Source organism: Pinus tabuliformis, chromosome 9 (genome assembly GCF_031772625.1).
Source record: "Pinus tabuliformis cultivar Carrire ecotype Pingquan chromosome 9, CPIR1, whole genome shotgun sequence".
Lineage (NCBI taxonomy): Eukaryota > Viridiplantae > Streptophyta > Pinopsida > Pinales > Pinaceae > Pinus > Pinus tabuliformis.
In genome coordinates this window covers 295840004-295862992 of record NC_142307.1, presented here as the reverse complement: position 1 = coordinate 295862992, position 22989 = coordinate 295840004, and the positions used below count along the sequence as shown (strand labels likewise).

The 22989-nt window shown below is 39.9% G+C and overlaps 1 protein-coding gene across 1 annotated transcript; it reads left to right on the top strand.

The window, feature by feature from the left end:
- The first annotated feature begins 268 nt into the window (after nt 1-268).
- LOC149148368 (uncharacterized) lies at nt 269-4411 on the top strand. The gene is made up of 3 exons (XM_089442158.1): nt 269-1873; nt 2444-2669; nt 2907-4411. The coding sequence occupies exons 1-3, from the start codon at nt 269-271 to the stop codon at nt 4409-4411; spliced, it is 3336 nt and encodes a 1111-aa protein (XP_089298284.1).
- Nucleotides 4412-22989: the final 18578 nt, after the last annotated feature.

Here is a 22989-nt window from a genome sequence, read left to right as displayed (position 1 = left end):
GTGAAGACAAATGGCCTCCTCTCTCTCTCCCTGTGACCCGGACTCCTTGCCCATACAATCTGAGATCTTTGGGTGGGAACCAAGTGACTCAGGGGTCTTTAGGTGGGCTGGGAATGATACATTCACAGAACAAATCCAAAAACAAACGTGGACGGAAATCTGATCTGTCCAAGGCGAAACTTAAAGCAAAGATGGATGTTGCAGATGGTAAACAATATTCCATCCCGGGGGTTCTTAGAGCAGCACATCCCCCTGAGGGAGTAATCAAATGATCCTGACATCCTGGAATTGCAGAGGTTTGGCCAGCAAACCTAAAAAACTGGCCTTGAAAGAATGGATTTTCAACTCAAAAGCAGATGTTATTTTTCTGCAAGAAACCCTGGGGAAGGCTTATGAGATTGAACCTATGCTTAATTCCCTTCTGCCTGGGTGGACTTTCAGTGCTATGGATGTCTTTGGACATTCGGGGGGAATTGCAATTGGGTACAAAGAAGGGAGGGTAAAAGTTCTCAATAACTGGGGGATGAAGAATGTTATGGGAATGGAGATAATATCCCCTGATTTCCTTTTCCCCATCACCATAGTAAATATCTATGGGCCATGTCAAGGCAGGGAATTTTTCTGGGATGAATTGATGACAAAATCTGTTTTGAAAGCACCTGTGATGATTATGGGAGGTGATTTAAATTTTACTTTGGGTAGAGCTGAAGCTTGGGGACCATCGGCGAGAGAAGATCCTCTTACAGATTTTTTCCATAATCTCATCACAGAGAATAACTTTATTGACCCTCTCCCGATCAAGCTAAAGCCTACTTGGAGGAATCGAAGGATAGGAGCAGACAGGATTGCCAAAAGATTAGATCGATTCCTGCTGTCGGACTCTTTATCCTCCAAAGCTCCTTTGATCAGACAGTGGGTTGAGGAAATAGGGAATTCGGATCACTTCCCGATTTTCTTAGACATATCTACTCCTCCTCACAAACCCCCCGCCCCTTACAAATTTAATCCTGCTTGGCTACAAGATCCAACGTTCAGCAATCTGTTTAAAAAAACTTGGATTCACCCTGAACACAATGCAGGCGAGGAGAAAAGCTTTTTGTTCATGGAAAATTTAAAAAGATTGAAATCAGCTACAATTTCCTGGGCAAAGGATAGGAAATTGAAACAAAATGAGGAGCTGATCTGTATAAGGGAGGAGCTGAAACAGATGGAGGGTTTGGATTCAGACGGATACTCATCTCAAGAATCTAAGGATAGAATCCTTCTTTTGGAGAAGCAGCAAACCAAAATTCTTTTGGAAAGGGAAGAAGAATGGAGAATAAAGAGCAGGGCAATTTGGCTAAAGTCTGGGGATGAAAACACTAAATTTTTTCATAATTTTGCAAAAGGAAGGAAATCAATAAACACTATATGGCACCTTAAAGATGAAGAAGGAAGAGATGTCAGGTCCTTTCCAGAGCTTTCTGGTTTAGGGAAAAGACATTTTCAAAACATTTTTGCTGATCAGGGAGAGGCTACTATTGCAGAAGTCTTTAAAACTGTGCAATGTTTTCCCAGATTCATTGAGGAAGACGAATCTGAAGATCTTACAATTCCGGTCACTAAGGCGGAGATTGAAGCAGCTATGAAGCTTATGGGCAAAGACAAAAGCCCAGGCCCTGATGGCTGGACAATAGAATTGTTTCTCCATTTTTTTGATCAAATTGGAGACGAGATAACTGAAGTAGTTGAAGAGTCAAGACTGAAAGGAGACATCTATAGACCATTTAACTCAACATTTATTGCTCTCATACCAAAGAAGGATGAGCCGGAAAGTTTTGAAGATTTCAGACCAATTTCATTGTGTAACTGCATTTACAAGATTATTTCAAAGGTTATAGCCCTCAGATTAGCTCCAATCTTGTCAAGGAACATATCTATGGAACAATTTGGGTTCCTGGATGGCAGACAAATCCATGAAGCTATAGGGGTCGCTCAGGAGGTAATCCATAGTGTCAAAATGAAGAAAAAGAAGGGTGCTGTTCTCAAAATTGACCTTTCCAAAGCATATGATAGGATAAGCTGGCTCTATCTACGAATGCTTCTAACTCATGTGGGATTCAGCTATCCATTTGTCAGCTGGATCATGGGGTGCATTACAAATGTCAGCTTTGCAGTTTTGGTCAATGGAGCTGCCTCTTCCTTTTTTACTAGCCAGAGAGGCCTCAGACAAGGGTGTCCTTTATCCCCTCTCCTGTTTCTCCTTGTGGCTGAAGGGCTTAGTAGACTGATACATAAAGCCAGAAGAGAGGATAAGGTAAAAGGTATTGAGGTAGCAATAAATCTCTACATCACCCATCTTCTTTTCGTTGATGATATATTGATTTTTACTAATGGTAATTACAGCGAATTAAAGGAGATAAAATGCATTTTTGATCTTTTTCTAAAAGCAACTGGAATGCAGATAAATTCTGTGAAATCACAAGTTTGTTTGGCAGATGTGGATAGAAGGGAAAGAAATCATTTGGCCGATCTTTTTCCTTTTCCTAGCCAATCTCTGGATGTTCCCTTCAAATACCTGGGTTTTTGGTTAAAACCAGCTGCTTACAGAAAAGAAGACTGGAACTGGATCATAGCAAAAATTGAAGCCAGAATTTCACATTGGAGCTATAGATGGTTGTCCAGAGCAGGTAGGTTGACTCTTATTAAATCAGTCTTGTTAGCCATCCCAGTTTACTGGGCTGCCCTAACTTGGATTCCTAAAGGTGTAATGGAGAAAATCAGAAGAATTTGTTGCAGATTTTTATGGGCAGGCTCTAAGGAATCCTCCGGTTTACCATGGGTGGCATGGGACAAAGTGGCCAGACCAAAAGAGTGGGGAGGTTGGGGGATTAAAAGACTCCCTGAGTTCAGCACTTCGTTAGCAGCAAAGTCAGGTTGGAGGCTTATAACTATAGAAAACCTGTGGACAAGGGTGGTTAAAAGGAAGTATATAGATCCAATGCCTTTGGAAGATTGGATTCGGAGTCAGAATAAGAAGGCAAAAAACTCTTCTGTAATTTGGAAGGCCACGGTGGATGCATTCTCAGTGATTGAGCAAGGGTTAGCATGGAAAGTGGGAGATGGCAGACAAATCAGGATTGGCAGAGACCCTTGGGTTGGGTGTAATGAAGCTTATGCCTTATCGCCAGGGCTTCTTCGACATCTTGAGTCCAAAGGTATCACCTCAATAAATCAGGTGGAAAGAGTTGGGCAGTCTACTATTTGGGGACAGGCTTGGAAGGACGATGAAGAGTTAGGGCTAAATGCTAGATGGAAGAATGAATGGACAGGCTTCATCAAAGAACTAAAACGATCCAATGTTAGGATAAGAGAGGAACCTGACAGGTTAATGTGGGCTCACAGCAAATCTGGGGGGTATTCTCCAAAAGAGGGATATTCTTTTCTATTGGGAAAGATAGGATGGGGAGTTCCGGAATGGTGGTCCAAAGATTTATGGAAACTCAAAAGCCCTGCCAAATCCAAGCTCTTTCTCTGGTGTATTTTAAAAAGGAAGGCTCCAACATGGGAAACTCTACAATCTAGGTTTTTAGCTGGTCCAGGGCGATGTCCTTTGTGCAAATCTGATGAGGAAACTACAAATCATCTTTTCACCACCTGTTCTTTCTCGAGGAAGATATGGGAGGAGGTCACTGGTTTTCTCAAGGTAAATGCACAGTGGGGAAATGATCCGCTGGGCGATACTTGGAGGAAATGGTGGCAAACTTATTCGGAAGGGAATATGAGGAACTTGCCTATTATCTTCTGCTGGGGTGTGTGGCTTGCGAGAAATAAGAGTCTGTTCCAAGATCAAAACACACCGACTTCTGTTATTGCCTCTAATATCACAGCCATTTATTCTGCTCTGCCTCCTCCTGAGGAAAAAAAATCCAGAACAAACCAAAATAACATCATTATACAGGAGGATATCCCTTGTGGTTTCTTTGATGGAGCCTCACAAAACAATAGGGCTGGTGCAGGCATGTGCATACATATCAATTCAGAACATACTCTAAAAGCCTCGGTTGGGTTGGGTACAGGAACAAATAATTTTGCAGAACTTTCTTCCTTACGTCTCCTATTATGCTGGCTACAACACAAAAACATCAACTCTATTCAGATATTTGGGGATTCTCTTAATGTTATAAATTGGATCAATGGTTTAGCTGCTTGTCAAAATCAAATTTTGATGACAATTGTTGAAGAGATTTTATATCTGAAGACATTCTTTAACAGGTTCTCATTATGCCATATCTACAGGGAAAGGAACGAAGAAGCAGATCAGCTATCTAAGGCTGGTCTACAACAGGATCCGGGCAGCTGGGCGATAGAAGAGATACATCAGGGGCAGTCTTACAGAACAGACCAGCCTCCATATGATCAGCAACAGTAATTTCAGAATATGATCAGCTCCATTTTTGACGGCACCATTTACAGTTTCTCTATATACTGTTACATATTTTGTATATATTTTTCCTTAGTAGTTTTATCATTCGGCAAATAGATCATAGTATTCAGACCTCTTTTTAATTTTTTTTGGAACATTACTATTGCTGGTGGACATACTTTTTTGACTGTACGGGGTTGTTTTTTCTTTCTCTGAAGGAGACTCCGGTTTACACTTGCTATTTTGATTTATGGATTTTAATCCTCCTCCCGGGAGGAAGACTACTACAGGTTACAATCAGCAGAAAAGCTCCCTGAGGGTTGAGCTGTGAATGTACTAATGAGCCCAGCATGGCTTAAGAACAATTGTATGTAAACTTTTTATAATCATAATAAAAAGTTGTGCTTTTTTCCCCGGAAAAAAAAAGAGATTAGACATTAGTTGCAATTTCACTTTCAGCTTTAGTATTTCATTTAGTTTTGTTTCTGTAAGTGATTAGACAGTAGTTGCAATTTTACTTTTTAGTTTTTAGTTCATGATTTGGGAATAATAATAAGAACAAAAATAGAAACTCTGTTTTCATTTCTTGACTAAACTTTGCTTCCAAATCTTATTTAAGCTCTTTTAGTTCTCATTTCTTTAGGTTCTTAGCAGTCTTTACAGAAGTTATATTTAAGATTTTTGTTAGTTATATTGTAAATCATTAGGGATTAAAGCACCAAAAGCCCCCAAAACAACCTAAAACACAAAAACAATGAAGTAAGAAGGGTCATCTAGCACAAACAATGCACTACACTTCATCAGTTTACGATACCCGAATTGATAATTTATGTAGAGCAATTTAGGACACTAAATTGACCAAACATTTTGGCGCCGTTGCTGGGAAAATGTAACTAGGTAGCCTTATCTCTTAAATTAAAAAAAAAAAAAAACAATGACATGCCTAAAGAAAGAGATTCTAGGGGTAGATTTATAGCGAAGGACATAAGTTCAATTCCTACAACACCACCTACTCCACCAAGAGTAAGAAAAGGGACACCTCCATCCTAGACTCATACTCCTAGCCATAGGATTCTTGGAATTCAAGGGGCATAAACTAAATCAGAAGAATCTCCTACTTCATCTATCAAGATAGTCTTAGGAGAGAAAAATTTCGAATCTCCAACAGCAGGGATAACCTTTTTCACCTCTACAGGAGAGCCTATTGTAGTTGAAGAATTAGGAATACCTGGTGAGGAAGAAGTAGAAACTCTCTCCCATAGTCCATTAATAAAAGAACTAGAGGAGGAGGGAATAACCTTGCAGGTTTAACCCTGTATTGACTCTGAAGAAACTATAATGGCAGAGGAAGAACAAGATGGATAATTCTCATTGTTTGGAGGAGGGGGTAGAGGGAGAGGTAGAGGAAATAATGCAGGAGGTAGAGGTAATAACGAAGGAGGCAGAGGAAATAGGGAAGTAGATAACTCTTTTGGATTCCCTATAGTGGATGAGGAAACACATGCCACAATGAAAAATATTTCACCATCTATCCTTCCAAACTTCTATGGGTTGGGAAGTGAGGACCCTGAAACATTTTTGTTTGAGTTTGAAGTTTTGTGAGAAACTTATGATTATCTAGAAGACTCTCAAAAACTTAAATTGTTTCCTTCAACATTGAAAGGGGTTGCTTTAAAATGGTTCATGGGGTTAGTCACTCAATCCATTATAACATGGAATGACATGAAAAATGAATTTTTGGATAGATACTTGTATTATTATATGCCTACCAATCATAAAAATGAGGTGTTCAAAATGATGCAAAGAGAGGATGAAAACATAGAAGATTTGATTGAGAGATTCAACTATAATTTGAAAAGAGCAAAGATGAAAAATTTAGATGAAGAAACTTTGAAAGCTCTTTTGTTAAAGGCCATTAGAGATGAGTGGATAGATATCCTTAACAAGATGGGGAAGGGAGATATCTTTCAACTTCCATTGAGTGATATAGGAGAACTGTGTATTCATCTCTCAAGAGGGAAATCTAAAACAGGGAAAGGGCCGAGAGATCCTTCTCTTCTTAGAGCAAACAAATCTGCAACTGGATCTGTAAGCAGGGTAGAAATTGGCAATATACTTTATGAGTTTAAAACTGACATTCTAGGGAGCCTTAGTGAGCAACTAGACACCCTTAAAATTCAAAACAAGCAAAAAACAGAGGTTGATGCTTTATCTATCTTTTGTCCAAAATGCAGAAAGAAACATGCTCTAAGGGAATGCCCTTTAGATGCAAAAATTGTAGAAACTTGTATGATCTGTTCGAAAAGCTATGAAACCAAGGGTTGTCCTTCAATACCAGGTCTTAAGGTTGTCTTTCAAGAGGAAACAGTCGCAAATTCTGCAGAATCTCTTTGTTTTGTTACAAGAAGATGAACAATTTAGATGAAGAAACTTTGAAAGCTCTTTTGTTAAAGGCCATTAGAGATGAGTGGATAAATATCCTTAACATGATGGGTAAGGGAGATATCTCTCAACTTCCATTGAGTGATATAGGAGAACTGTGTATTCATCTCTCAAGAGGGAAATCTAAAACAAGGAAAGGGCTGAGAGATCCTTCTCTTTTTAGAGCAAACAAATCTGCAACTGGATTTGTAAGCAGGGTAGAAATTGGCAATATGCTTGATGAGCTTAAAACTAACATTATAGGGAGCCTTAGTGAGCAACTAGACACCCTTAAAATTCAAAACAAGTAGAAAATAGAGGCTGATGCTTTAGCTATCTTTTGTCAAAAATGCAGAAAGAAACATGCTCTAAGGGAATGCCCTTTAGATGCAAAAATCGTAGAAACTTGTATGATCAGTTCGGAAAGCCATGAAACCAAGGGTTGTCCTTCAATCCCAGGTCCTAAGGCTGTCTTTCAAGAGGAAACAATCCCAAATTTTGCAAAATCTCTTTGTTTTGTTACAATAAGACTTTGGCTGGGGCCACAAAATCAGGGATTTAACAATCAAATGTATCTTCAACCTCCACCAAACTAGAATTCTTGGCAGCAACCTTGACCTCAACCTCAACCTCAATCTCAGTATCAATCTCAACTATGGGCACAAAGGGTACACAATCCTTATGGGAGATTTTCTCAATATTATCAATATCCTCCATCCTATCAGAATTATCCTCCCCCACATAATCAACAAGAAAATCAACAACCACAACTTCAAAATTAGAACCCTCAACTTTCATTGCCATTTCCACAACAACACCCACAACAAAGTCAAAATCGTTAACTCTTGCTGCCATTTCAGCAGAAACCAAATCAACTACCTGTCCAAACATTACCAAACCCCAACAATAAAAACCGTCAGAATGCTTACATGGTAGAAGGACAGTAATTTCCAACTTACATGATTACTCCTCTAGATCTTAATGATGTTCAACTAAGATCTGGTAGGATATTATAAAAAGAAAGACCTTCTGTAGTTATTCAAGAACAAGACACTTCTGAGGAAGATTCTCTAAAAGTCAATAAAAGTTTTGAGGAAACATCTCACCAAACCAAAACATCGAAAAAGAAAACCAAAAGAACCAGTGAACACAACTCCTATCATTGAGCAACCATCATCTACTTCTACACCTCCTTTTCGTGAGAGACTAAAAATTGCTAGAGGGGTAGAAAAACAGATCTTGTTGCCCAATTATGATTTTCTAGATGAATTGAAGAATGTCTGTATCAAAATTCCTTTGTTACAAGCCATTAGAGAAATTCCAATTCTAGCCAAGATAATAAAGGAGTTGAGCATCAAAAGACCAGGAAGAAAAGCAAAAGAAACAAAAAGAATTCACCTGGTAGGAAAGATAGTAGACATAATGATGAGAAAAATTGCCATACAGAAATATGTGGATCCAGGGAGTCCAATTGTGAAGACACATATAAATGGAATTGAAATTCCAAATACATTGGTTGACTTAGGGGCAACAATAAACATCATGAGTAAACAAACTATGGCACAACTTAAACTTCCCAATCCTTTTTACACACTTACCTTACTGCAACTTGCAGATAGATCAATAATCAAACCAGATGGTGTGCTTGAAGATATTTCAGTATCCTTATATTCTTGGGAATATCTTGTTAATTTCATGATCTTAACTCCCAAGAATAATCTAGGAGGACACCCACTCGGAAGACCTTGGCTGGCCATAACTGATGCTTTTATTAGTTGTAGATCTGGTGACATGTATATTTCTTATGTTAATTCAACAAAGAAATTTACTTTGTATCCTCCAGCAAAAGCAATCACATAAATAGATGACAAGGAATGGATTGATGATGAGGATGATATTCAACCTCTCTTTACTATGTCAAAAATTAGTGAAGATAGTCAAATTTTGAATACATTGGATAATTTTGAAACATCTTCAGAATATGAACATGCACAATTTCAAGAAAATTCTAATGTTGAATACTTGTCATCTAGGCAGATGTCTCTCTATTCTATGGAAGAGTTTGGTAGCTCTACAATTGAAAATTTTCCAGATAGGACATTGAACATAAACAAAAACTTGGAGAAACTACAACAAGAAGAGCTAACCAAAACATTACAAAAACATTATGTTGCATTTGCATGGGAATACACCGACATGAAAGGCATTGATCCTAAGACTTGTATCCATCATATCTATATTGAGGAAAACAGTAGACCGATCAGATAACCTCAGAGAAGGATGAATCCAAATCTTAGGGAGATTGTAAAAGAAGAGCTCTAAAAATTACTAAATGTAAACTTCATTTACCCAATTTCAGATAGCCAGTGGGTTTCTTCTTTGGTAATTGTGCCTAAAAATAATGGTAAATTGAGGGTGTGCATTGATTACCAAGAATTGAATAAAGAAACCCTTAAATATCACTTTCCTTTGCCCTTTATAGATCAAGTGTTAGATACATTAGCAGGTAAGAAGTATTTCTCATTCTTGGATGGTTTTAGTGGTTATAATCAAATTCAAGTAGCACGTGAAGATCAGGATAAAACCACATTTACTTGTCCATGAGGAACTTTTGCCTACCAAGTACTTCCTTTTGGGTTGTGTAATGCACCTGCGACATTCCAAAGAGCAGTACTAGGAATTTTTTCTGATCTAATACATGATTGTGTAGAGGTATATGGATGATTTTACAGTCTATGGAAACATATTTGAAGAAGCTGTAGAAAATTTGGAAAAAGTGCTTAAAAGATGTAAAGAAACAAACTTTTCACTAAGCCATGAAAAATGTTTTATGATGTTTATAGAAGGCATTGTTTTAGGACATCACATTTCGGGAGATGGGATTAAAGTTGACAAATCTAAAGTTGAAGTCATCTCTAAGTTATCAATTCCAAATTACCAAAAAGATGTTAGAAGTTTTCTAGGATTTACAGGATACTATAGGAGGTTTATAGAAAACTTCACTAAAATAACATCTCCACTCTTCAAATTGCTTACAAAAGATTGTGAATTCAGTTGGAATCTTGATTGCCAACTAGCATTTGAAACCTTGAAAGCAAAAATTTCTGAAGCACCTATTTTAAGAGGTCCAAATTGGAAACTTCCTTTCCATATTTCCACAGATGCTTCAGATACAACTCTGGGAGCTGTATTGGGACAAAAAGATTTGATTCCTTATGCCATTTACTATACAAGTAAGAATTTGACTCTCACTGAGTTGAATTACACTGTGACTGAAAAGGAATTTTTAGCTATTGTTTATGCAATTAATAAGTTAAGACACTATATAACAGGCTAAGAAACCTTTGTTCATACATATCACTCTGCAATTATATATTTGATGAATAAACCTATTACTAATGGCAGAGTTACAAGATGGCTTTTACTTTTGCAAGAATTCAACATTACTGTGCTAGATAGACCAGGAAAACAAAACACAGTTGTTGATTTCTTGTCCAGGATTCAGACCATCAAAGAAGACTCTGGTTGAAAATAAGTTTCATGATGAATATCTTTTTTCAGTAACTATTCAAACTCCTTGGTTTGTAGATGCTGCTAATTACTTGGTTATAGGGAAGTTACCTTCACATTTTTTTCCTAGAGAAAAGAAATATTATTCAAGAAAGTGCAAGATATTCATGCGTTACTAATGAATTGCATAAAACGGGGCCAGATCTTATGATCAGAAGGTGTGTCAGGGAAGATGAAATGCGTGATATTCTCAAAGCATGTCATGATGAGCCATGTGGTGGACACTTCGCTGACAAGAGGGAAACCTATAAAATCCTTCTTTAGGATATTATTAGCCATCCATCTTCAAAGATGCTAAAGAATATGTCAGGAGGTGCGACAACTGCCAAAGGGTAGGGAAACCTGCTCCCTCAAATGAAATGCCATTACAAACTCAGGTACTTATTAAACCCTTTGAAAAGTGGGCTTTAGATTTTATTGGACCAATTAATCCTCCATCTAAGTAGAAAAAGTATATATTGGTATGCATTGATTATGTCACCAAATGGGTAGAAGCCAAAGCATTACCTTTTGCTAATGAAAAATCTGTAGTTAATTTTCTTTTTGAGGACATCTTCACTCGTTTTGGTGTTCCAAGAGAAATTGTGACAGATCAGGCACCTCAATTCACATCCAACATGATGGAAAGACTTGTGGAGAAGTACAAGATCAAGCATAGGAAGTCTACTCCCTATCATCCACAAGCAAATGGTGAAGTGGAGTCTACAAATAAAGTGATTGAAGGAATCCTCACCAAGACTGTGCATCTACATAGAAGAGATTGGGCAGAAAATCTTCTTGAAGCCTTATGGGCCTATAGAACTACATGGAGGAACACAATGGGACATACACCCTATGAACTTGTTTATGGGAAACAAGTCCTATTCCCTATAGAGATCCAAATCAAAACTTTCAAGATGGCAGTCCAGTTGGGGATGGAATTATCAGAGGCTCAAAAACATCAACTGGAGCAATTAAATGAACTTGATGAAATTAGGTAAGAAGCAGTTCAAAGGACTGGTATAGTCCAACAATAGAGGGCTAAATGGCATGATAAATACATCAAGGATAAAAGGTTTCAAGAAGGATATTTGGCACTGTTATTTGATTCAAAGTTTAAAGATTTTCAAGGGAAGTTTCAAACTCATTGGCTTGGGCCATGTGAGATTGAAATTTTTTTAGCAATGGAGCAGTGAGGACCAAAACAATAGATGAAAGTCAAACTCCTCTTCTTGTGAATGGTCATAGATTGAAAATATATCAAAAACCAATTTCAAAGGAGGAGTTCATCAAGATCTTCCAGAACAATTTTGAAATGAAGTTAGTGAAGAAGAATCCTTCTTCTCCACCAACTTAGTCTTTATTTTTCTTATCTAATATATATATATATATATATATATAATTAAAAAAAAATTGTATAAGGTTGAAAACCAATCATTGATTGGCATGCTTATATAGAAAATACAGGGTGAAAATCAGAAGTTTCTGACACCCTATATTTTCCATTTCCTTTCTGAAAAAAGTGGTGACAAAAAGCCACAGTCACTCTGCATTCTGCAAAATTCATTATCTCATCTCACTTTACTCTATTTTTCTTTTACAGTTCCACTTCTTTCCATTGCCATATTTCACCAATAAATTTTCCCTTTCCCAGTATTTCTTTCATCTCCATTTTTCATTTATCATCTTGTCTTATTTTCACTTACACAGCCATTTCCATTTCATTCATTCATAAGCCATATTTTACTCTCTGTTTCACATTCTGCAGCTGTTTTCACGTTCCGCAGCTGATCCTGTTCTGCAGCTAATCTAATTCTGCAACAACAATTTGTTTATCAGTGCAAGCACAAGTGTCTAGTTCATAATAAAATCATGTATGCAGGTAATTGAAGAAAATTCAACTTCGAAGACCAATCATGCCTAAAGTACCTGTGGATCAAACATCAAAATATTAGCAAGTGGAAGGTAAAGGTTCCAAAGGTAAATGCAAAAATTTATTTCAAAAGCAATTTGAAAACATGAGCTTGTATAACATGTATGATCACATGTCTCCTTAATTAACCATCATGCGATTTGACTGCCACGATGTCCCTGCCATATATTTCGCCTTTAATGACAAATAGTTCAATTATTCCTTCATAACTGATCTCCACTTCAAACTCCATAACTTGTACTTAATTGGTCCTCCACAACTACACTTGTTAACGGTCAGATTAATGACATGACCTACCTATCTACGACTCTCCAAACCCTGACTGTTTATTTATTACATGCCAACTCTTAAGTTTTTTCTCTCATATTTACACGACAATTTCGTGTATATAGTCGTTTTGTTTCCATATACCCAGTCACTCCATTTCCATATACGGAGTCATTCCATTTCTTAGACAGTGAGAGTAGTTTTTAAGGGTAACCGAGAACAAAGGATATGGGGCTTATTGTTAGAATTGAGCCCGTAGGGGTAAAATACACGGAGGGGTGTCTGCAGCTCAAGGGAATGTTTTTTTTTGAAATTAACAGCTAGGTTTTATTTAAAAATTGGCAAATCAGCTGCCGAGTGCTTTAACATGGTTACTCTGTATTTCCTTGTTACAGAAGGCAAGGAGAGTAGATTTGGCTTTTGATAAGTCCATTGAAGAAGTTACACTGTGACTGCAGATAGTGGCTTGAATATGTACTTGATTTGGTTTCAGAATGGCGCCTTGGATTTCCGCTGCTTTTGCTTGCCGCGACTTAGCTCTGCTTCCTAGCTTGCAGAGAGGAGACCCATCACGCCGGATTGCCTGGTCATCCCATGGCTCACTGCTTGTTTTCTTTTGATTTGACTGGCGGATTGTTACATTGTGCTCAAGATTGCCAAGTGCGGTGTCAACATTGCCGACATTGTTTGCTGTTTCAACATAGAACGCAGCAGAGGCCTTTCTGCTATCTAAACTGGCCTTGATGAGGCCCTCGTGAACCCCCCAGCACCTACCCAACTGTTTGCAGAGAGACGTAGCATTGAATTCCAACAACGAGCAGAGATCGAAAATGCCGAGGTTGCGTTCTGAATTTTCCCTTGTGGAGGAGTCCGCGTAGGAGTCCGTGTCTCCTAACAGTTGCCATCTAAAATTGGTCCGGTCCCGAAGCTCTGGGGGATGGAGAGAAATCTGAACCAGCGGATTGCTCATAGGAACAGAGGTCCAGTCTTCTCCAGAATTATGGAATGCTGCAGTCCGATTCAACATCATTTACTAACAGAGATCTCCTGCTCCGGATAGAGCCTAGGTTGGCTGCCAAGTCCGCCTGAGAGTTTAACTTCCTCAGAACATGATAGAAGGAGATTTTGTGAAACTTGGGCAAAACTAGTCTGATTTTTTTGAGTGTGGGGGCTAACTGTACCTGAGAAGGGATCTTTTGAGAGTTCATAGCCTGGATAATTAGTCTAGAGTCTCCAAAGACTGAGATGGAGAGGAGATTCCTCTTGATAGCCAGATTTAGACCCTGCCATAGAGCAAGAGCCTCCACTCTATTGTTTGTTTCATGCCCCAGACCCCAAGCAAAGCGCAGCTCAGTTGAGCCACCTAGACTCAAGATAACTCCACCGCCACCCGCCGTTCCTGGGTTACCTTTAGAGGCCCCATCGAAGAATAGGCAATGATCATCCAAAGCTGATCTCCATTTGATGAATTCCTGTTCTTCCAGATGAATTTCCCAATGAGAAGGGGCTTTAGTAGGTGGAATGGGTCTATTCTGATGATTTGGAACTAGCTCTTTTAGCCATTGATCTTCCTCGCTGTCCAGAATCATACCATTTCTTATGGCTGGTTTGGCTTCTAAGGCCTCACCCAACAGAGCTTTGATCTTAGTGATAATTTTGACCAGATTACAACTCTCCTCCCAAAAAATTCTGTTGTTCCTCTCCAACCACAGTTTCCAGCATGTGAATTTGGGAATCCACACCCAGCCAGTCTTGAGAAGGCTTTTTTTGGAGAGATAGAACGGGGATAACTTGGCCCAGTTTCTTAGCAGGTCCGGAATATTTCCTGGGAGCTCTATTTTGTCAGGTCCTAACATCAGGACACCCCTCCAAACTTCTTGAGCAAAGGGGCACAATAACAATAGGTGATTAGCCGTTTCTTCATCCGAAACACAAAGAGGGCACCTGGAGGGACCTTCCATTCCACGCCTCCTCAGGTTATCTCTAGTGAGGATACTTTTATGGGCCAGAGTTTAGAAAAAGAAGTCAATTTTGGGGAGAGAAGGAAAAGACCAAATAAATTTCCATTGAGTTGGCTCTGGGGGAACGCTTGAGATAGCCATCATAATTTTGTAACCTTCTGCTGCTGAGCATGAGCTTGAAAGAGAACCCCACCCTCTTTTGTCCTTAGAAGAGGCCTTTAAGGGAGATTTTCCTTGGAGCAAATCCAACAATAAAGTGGCTTCACCATCCAGCCAAAGAGGGACCTCCCCCAGATTCCAACCATCCCAAAGACTTTCTGCATCATTTGTCCAATTGGAGATGTTCCAAAGGGTTTCCAGATTGCTGGCATGAAGCCAAACTCTGATATTTTCAAGTTCTGCCATCTGATTCAAGGGTTGATCTCCAAGAATCGAATCTTCCCAAATTTTTATTTTTTTCCCATTACCTAAGATCTAGTATAGCTTGTGAGTGAAATGTTTCATAGCTGTGAGACAGAGTTTGAATACTGGTGATCCTTTGGTTTTTCTAGGAGGCTAGTCCAAACACCTCAAACGTTTCCCATGAAAATATTTTTTCCACAGAACTCTCTTGCTCCAACTAGGATTCCCAGAAACAATGTTCCAAAGGAGCTTGGAGCCCAGAGCAAGATTTTGGGCTGCCAAATCCCACATTTGGAGACCTCCTTCCAAGAATGGCTTCTTAATAGTGTCCCAGTTTACTAAATGGAGCCTTCTTTCATTATTTTTCCCTCCCTCCCACAGAAATCTTCTCAGGAGACCATCCACTTTACTAATAAAGGTTTTAGGGGCTAGTAGAATGGAGTTCTGATATACCGGTAGACTTATGAGAACAAATTTCATTAGGATTACCTTCCCAACATTATTCAACCATGATGCTCTCCAAGCTTGTATTCTGAGTTTTAGCTTGTCTAACAGGGGCATCCAGTGAGCTACCTTAGGATTTGATTTGAATATTGGGATCCCAAGATACTTAAATGACTCCCAGGTCAGGGTTCCTTCCATTTCTAATAGCCTTGCTATGTCTGTCAAATCCTTGATCGGGCAATTCCAACCGTAGATCGTGCTTTTTAGATTGTTGATCTTGCTGCCCGAAACCTCCCTATAAATGTCCAGCTCCTTCTTGAAGGTTCTAGCAGAATTTATGATAGCTCCTCCAAGCAATAATGTATCATCAACAAACTTGGCATGATTTATGTCTTTAACATTGTGAGCCATCCTCAGGCCTGGTAGAGTTTGGATTTGATGACAGTCGTCTAGATGGAAGCTGAGCACCGAAGCTTGAATGGTGTAAAGAAGTGGGGACAAAGGGAAACCTTGTCTTAGCCCCCTCAAGGCTTGGAAGAATTCCATTGAACGACCATTAACCAGAGTTGCTATCCAAGGGGAGGCTATGCAGGCTTTCACCCAAGTTATGAGAGCTTTTGAGAAGCCAAATTTCTTCATCACAGAAAACAGGAAATCATGTCTCACCCTGTCAAAGGCATTTGTCAGATCTAGCTTAATCACCATGCCTTTCTCTTTTCGATGACAACTTGAATCAATTGCTTCTTGTACCAGCACAATATTGTCAAGAATCTTTCTCCCTTTTATGAATCCTCCTTGGTTTTCAGGGATGATGACCAGCAGAATTTTCTTAAGACGGTTGGCTATTATTTTGTAATTAGCTTATAGCTTGTATTACACAGAGAGATGGGCTGGAATCTGCTGAAATCGGTGGTGCCTTTATCTTTCGGAATCAAGGGAAGGAAAGTTGAGTTGGTACTGCCTCCAATATTGGTACAGGTTTGAGATTTCCGAACAATTCTCAGAAGATCTTTTTTAATTGTAGGCCAAGAAGTCAGGTAGAACCTTGCTATGAACCCATCAGGGCCCAGGGCTTTATCCGGTTCCATGCAATCCAAAGCTTTTTTAATCTCATTCATATAGATCGGAGCAGTCAGCATAATATTGTCAGAATCTTGAACACAGTGAGGAATTAGAACAATCAGATATGCTTGAGAATCGATAGGAGGGTCTTCCGGGGCCGAGTAAAGATCTTTGAAGAAGGAGTGGGCTGCTTGCTTTATGTAAAATATTTAACCACAATGTTTTGATAATGAATTTGATTTACTGTTTTGAAGTGCTCCGTGCTTTAGATTGCTTATGGAAGTAGCTTGTATTTTTGTCTCCGGCCTGTAACCAAAGATTTCTGGATTTCTGTCTCCAGAACTCTTCTTCTTCCCTACTTGCTCTATGGAGATCTTTTTGCAGCTCTACTTCTTTTTGAAGAAGGATTTGAGTTACATCAGAATTCTCCATTGTTAATTGATGGCCTGCTAAACTGTCATGCATCTCCTTTCTTTTGGCGGTGGGCGTTTTCAACCTTTTAGCCCACTCCTTGAGCTCTCTTTTAAGTCCCCTCAATTTTTCTTCCCACACAAAGAAAGGGGATCCTTGAACTTGCCGATTCCAGGCCTCGGAGACCACCTCCTGGAAACCTTCTTGATGAATCCATAGAGAACTAAATCTAAAGGGAATGGGGCCAAGATTTCCATCCAAGGAGAGCTCAAGCAGAATGGGTTTATGGTCAGAGGTGTAGTTCGGTAGAATTTTAGAGGTGGCCATTAGACCACATGTCAAGAAGGAGGATTGGACTAGAAATCTGTCCAAGCGAGCAGCAATGTGGCCGGGGCCTATCCTTTTGTTGGACCACGTGAATTCCCCAGATGAGGGCTTGATATCCTCCAATTACCAATCTAAAATTAGGTCTTCAACCCATTCTCTAGCTGGGTCCCTGACCAGCGAGCCCCCATTTTTCTCTTCTATAGCTAGCGTAACATTCAGATCACCTGGAATAATAATATTTTCTAGATTGTGCAAGAAAAGATAAGACTGGAGCGAGTCCTAACAAATTTTTTTCTCAGATGGTAAGACCAGAGCATATAGATTGAACATACTTACTTGGTGGCCAGATTCTTTATGGAGGAGCTTAGTGAGTAGCCAATGGGGGCAACATTCTTCATAAATCAGTTCATATTTGGGGCTGTCCCAAAAGGAGGAAATCCCTCTAGAGGCGCCTCTGGTGCTGACTGCTCTCCCTTGGCCTTTATGCTAGAATGCTTTGCTTGCTTAGAGGAGTAGAAGATCCTCCAGCTTTGTCTCCTGGATGAGAAGGATTTCAGGTGAGTACATCCTCATAATGTCTTTCAGAGCATCTTCTTTCAACCTGCTGCCTAACCCTCTGCAATTCCAGGAGACCTATTTCATATTTTACTGGCTTGGGAGGTTGTGTCTCCTTTTTGAGCCTGACCATGCTTGTGCCTAGATCTGATATTCATCATTCCTTTGAGAGTTTTCTAAGAGCCTTGGAGTACATCCAGATAAGTTTTTTCCTCTCTCTGTTTTTTCTTGGACTTTCGACCCCTGGCCGACTTAATATTAGTGACTTGCGAGCTGTCTGATTTGGAGACTCCATCTTCTGAAGCTCCCTCAGAATCGGAGCCCAGGATGATGTGCTCCTCATTTTCTTATTTTTCCCCTTGATCATCCTTTGATGGAGGAAGAGTTGACTTTGCCTCAACTTCTTTCACTTTCTTCGACTGGTCTTCTGGTTCCTCTTGGATCCCAATGGCATCCGTCTTTTCCCCAGAGGAAGAACCTTCTTTTGGAACTTCTTTGGCTTTTGGTTTAGGCTGGGGCTTCACCAATGGCCCTGAATTTTTCTTCTCAGTTGGTTTTGGGATTGCCTTGCCCTTTTTGATCTCTTTCCATCCTTCTTCGTCCACTTTGTCCCCGGTTGGAGCTTTTGGGCAATTTCATTGGAAGTGTCCATGTTCATGACAGGTTTTGCATTTGAAAGGCAATTGCTTGTAATCCAATTTTTGATAGTGATGCCATTCTCCGACTGTAAGTTTTACCGCTTCGAGCAGTCCAGCTTCCAGATCGACTTCCACACAGATTCTTGCACAGGTATATTGGCCTTTGCTGTCTGCTTTGTCAATGAAACGACCTAGTCCATTTCCAATCTTCTGCAATGTGTGATAGCTCCAGCAATGGATCGGAAGATTGGGAAGTCGGACCCAGACTGGGACCTCTTTAGGGGCATCGATTGAGGAATCGAAGTTTGGGGTCCACTTATTAAGATACAGACCCTGATTTCCCATAAAATACGGACCATTTCTGAAAACCAAATCTCGATCTTCCTTGGAGGTGAACTTGAAAATGAAGTACCCTCTTTCGACAGCATATCAGATCACATTGTTTTTCAGCTGGGGCCTCCAGTTGCGTTGGATCCAGTCATCTGTCGTTTTTGTAAAGGGCCAGCATCCCATAAATTGTCCTACCAACCCTCTGTCAGCCAAGGCTAGGGCAATTTTTATCGGTTGGTCTTTTGGCAGAGCAATCTCAGGAATTTCCTCCAGTTTTTTGATGAATTTCAGGACTTTTGGAATCAAACGTTTCTTCCCTTTCTGTGTTAGAAAAATTAGGAATGCTTCCTCTAAAGAGATTGGCGGGGTGGGAGAAGGCTCCCCACCCCTAGGCGCACTCATGGCGGCGGCTGTGGCTCCTCTGCGATCTCAGGACCTAGCAGACGCGGTCGCTATGCCAGCAGTAGCACTGGCGAGAGGAGGGAAGCAGAGCCCGATTGCGAGGATGTCGAGAAGGAAGACTGAGAGCCCAGCAGCAGGAGTTGCCAGGCAAGAGGCCTGTGGAGGGCCGCAGGAGCCAAGGATGCAGGGCGCAGGAGCTCCAGTTCAAAACGCGTGTGCTTGCAGCTCAAGGGAATGTTACAAAAGGATGAATGGTTGTGTTTTATTGGAAAATTTGACAGCTACCACAAGGAAATCACTAAATGCTTTACAACGTCATTTGATGGCACGGAAGTGGAAATAGGGGATATCAAATTTGTAGTCACAGAATCCTTCATAGTAGAAGCAACAAAACTCCCAATACTAGGAGAAAGATGGTTTAAAAACAAAGAGTTTCATGATGAATCTTGGAAGGTGATTCTTAAAAACCTAGGTATGGATGTTACAGTATTTAGAAAAGGGATTCCAATTTCAGCACTCAAAAACAAATGGAGTAGCATGTTGTTAATATTGCAAAAATTCATTACATGTGAAGTAAGGTTTGGGTCTATGTATGTTTATCATATACGTTTGTTAATGAATTTTCTAGAGAATGGAACCCTCAATCTTCCCTTGTTTCGTCTGAATAGTCCGAGAAGAATGGCAACAAATGACCAAAATAAAGTTGAATCAATAGAAACAACTTTATATCATCATGGATTAGTGAAGATTTTAGTTGAATTTCATTTGAGAAGTATAGGGGATACATGGGAAGACTTCTTGGTAAGAATTTTTTTCCAATATGCTCCATGTTTATTTGACGGAAGTCATGTTAAAAGAAGTAGAAGAGGAAATATCAACATTAAAAGCTCCTCACAAAAAGATGATGCAGAAATGGCACCTAAACCAAAGGTTAGGAAGAAGACTAAGCTAGAGAAAAATGAAAGAAAGGGTTGAAGAAATCAATAAGGACATTCCTGAACCTTCATCGCCACAAGAGATGAACAACTGTTTTCTGAAAGACTAACCAAGATCAAGGAGCAAATCAAGAAAAATAAGGAGAAAGGAAAGAGGAAAAATGACACAAAAGAAGAAACCATAAGCTTCCAAAACTTGACAAGGAGCTCTAGACTCCGAGGTAAGGTGAAGAGGGTGAAATCAAAAGAGGCCCAGTTTATAAACTTAGAGAAAGAAACCCCAGTTCAGTCCACTGATAGTATTCCATCTGAACAAAGTCCACAGAACTCTCTTCCACAAAATTTTGAAGGCATCCCAAGTAGAGCTTCTCCTGGAATAGATCCAATACAACAACAAATCTATGACTACAGAGAGTCATTAGAGAAAAACAATACCTCGATAGATCCAAGAACTTCAGCTAATCCAGAGCAGCTTGTCACCCCACAAGAAACTCTAACTAGCTCTCTCAAACAAGAGATCTTTGAGCTAGAAATTCTGAACAAGCACATCCAAAAAGAAAATGAAAACTTGAGGGAACAGAATAAGCTGGATATGTTGGGTTGTGTTATATTCTTTCCAAGTAGTTAATAGGGGGTTTGAAGGGCACCCGTAACCCCACTTTATGGGGTCCAGGGCAGTGCCCCGAAAAATTTTGGTTTTGGACCATATGTTAGGTTGGGCGGACCCACCTATGGTTTTGTGCATGATTTTCGCACATGTTTTTGGACGCGATGGTTTTCGGTCCATGGTATTGGATGCTTCGGCATGTATAAATATGTATTGTAAAATTGAAATGAATATAATGAAAAATCAAGCTGGTAGTCCTGGTTTTGGGATCCAGGGAAAAATCTCTGTGCATATGTGTTTTATGGGTTATGCTCTCGCATTGTTTATTTTCTTTGTTTAAGAATTCGTATGCAGGTAATTTCTGTACAGGGTTAAAACCGACATTTGGTATCAAAGCTGTTTTGGCTTCAAGGGGACGCCTTTGTTGCTGAGGAGTTTCGCTCAGGCCTGTGGTAGACCTTGTTCAGTGGGAGATCTGCGAGATCGATTCTGGTGGTGAAAGAAGATGGCGAGCAGTGGAAAGATAGAGATTGAGAAGTTCAATGGTCATAATTTTGAGTTGTGGAAACTCAAGATGGAGGATCTGTTGGTGGATAAAGATCAGTGGATCACGGTAGATCCGGGTACTAAACCATCGGGAGTGACCGATGAAGAATGGAAGAAATTGGATCGGAAGGCAAAGAGCACAATACGATTGTGTGTCTCAGATTCAGTATTGCTGAATGTATCAGGGGAAGCTACGACAAAGGCTTTGTGGGTCAAGTTAGGGACTTTGTACCAATCTAAGTCTCTGGTGAATAAACTATTCGTACAGAAAAAGCTGTATAACTTGAGGATGAAAGATGGAGACTCGGTGACAGAGCATCTGAATGCGTTTAATACTGTGGTAAGTCAGTTATTATCTGTTGATATTAAAATTTCAGATGAAGATAAGTGCATCAGTCTGTTGTGTTCTCTACCAGATTCGTGGGATACTCTGGTTATTGCTATAGGTAGCAATGCAACTGCTTTGCAGTTTGATGAAATAGTCTCAGCCTTGCTGACGGAGGAGATGAGATGGAAAAATATGGACAACTAGAATGGTGATGCCTTTTCTGTACGAGGACGGTCCCAGAATAGAAACAAAAATAAGTCATCAAGTGGGAGATCTAAATCTCTAGGAAAACCTACAAAGGTGGTGTGCTAGAAATGCGGAAAGGAAGGGCACTTCAGAAGGGATTGTAAATCTAAAGCTCCTGATAAAGGAAAGGGATCTGATGATGCTCCTTCTGCAGAGGCGAAAACCACCTCAGATGAAGGTGGGGATGTGTACTTGGCTTCTTCAAGTACACATGTAGATCATGAGGCATGGTTGATTGACTCAGGTGCATCCTTTCACTTCACTCCCCATAGAGAGTGGTTCTGCGAGTATGAGAAATACGATGGTGGTGATGTCTTATTAGGAGATGATAGGAAGGCTAGAATCATTGGTCGGGGAAAAGTAAAGTTGAAGTTGCAAGGTGGAAGGGTTAGAACACTTCCGGGTGTTCTACATATTCCTGTATTGGCCAGAAATCTGATTTCTGTAAGCAAGTTGGATGATGCAGGTGTAAAGATGGTGTTCGAGAAAGATACCTGCAAGATGGTTCGAGGAGCACTGATATTAATGCAGGGAGTTCGGATTGGAACTCTGTACAAGCTGCAAGGTAGCACTGTTGTTGATGGGTGCAATAGTTCTATGGTTCCTGAAAATGGAGTAGAGAATCTAGTGGTCTCTGGAGAGAAGACCATGTTGTGGCATCAAAGGCTTGGACATATTGGAGACAAGGGCCTTCGAATACTTCATGGTAAAGGTATGGTAGAAGGTATGAATAATAGCTCTTTGGATTTTGATTTCTGTGAAAATTGTGTATATGGGAAGCAGAATCGGGTGAGTTTCCCCTCTGGTGGTAAGAGGACGAAACAGATATTAGAGCTTGTGCACAGTGATGTGTTTGGACTTGTGAAGGTTCCATCACTGGGTAAGTCTGTGTACTATGTATCATTCATAGATGACTTCTCAAGGAATACATGGATATATTTTCTTAAGAAGAAATCTGAAGTCTTTGACAGGTTTAAAGAATTTAAGGCTCTGGTGGAAAATCAGACAGAGAAGAAGATAAAGGTGCTGAGGACAGATAATGGTGGAGAATTTTGCAGCAAGGAATTTGAAGAATTTTGTAAGAAGTGTGGTGTAGCACGGCAGAAGACTACTCCATATACACCTCAGCAAAATGGAGTCGCAGAAAGAATGAACAAGACGTTGATGGAAAGGGCAAGAAGCATGCTCAGTGGTGCCGGGTTAGGACAGGAATTCTAGGC

Bases quoted from the DNA above. Each gene is read 5' to 3' on its own strand.
- LOC149148368 (XM_089442158.1), top strand. From the start codon at position 269: ATGATCCTGACATCCTGGAATTGCAGAGGTTTGGCCAGCAAACCTAAA. The intron at 1,874-2,443 runs GTTATAGCCCTC...ACTGGAATGCAG, and splicing joins TTTACAAGATTATTTCAAAG to ATAAATTCTGTGAAATCACA. The intron at 2,670-2,906 runs GTAGGTTGACTC...CTTCGTTAGCAG, and splicing joins TAGATGGTTGTCCAGAGCAG to CAAAGTCAGGTTGGAGGCTT.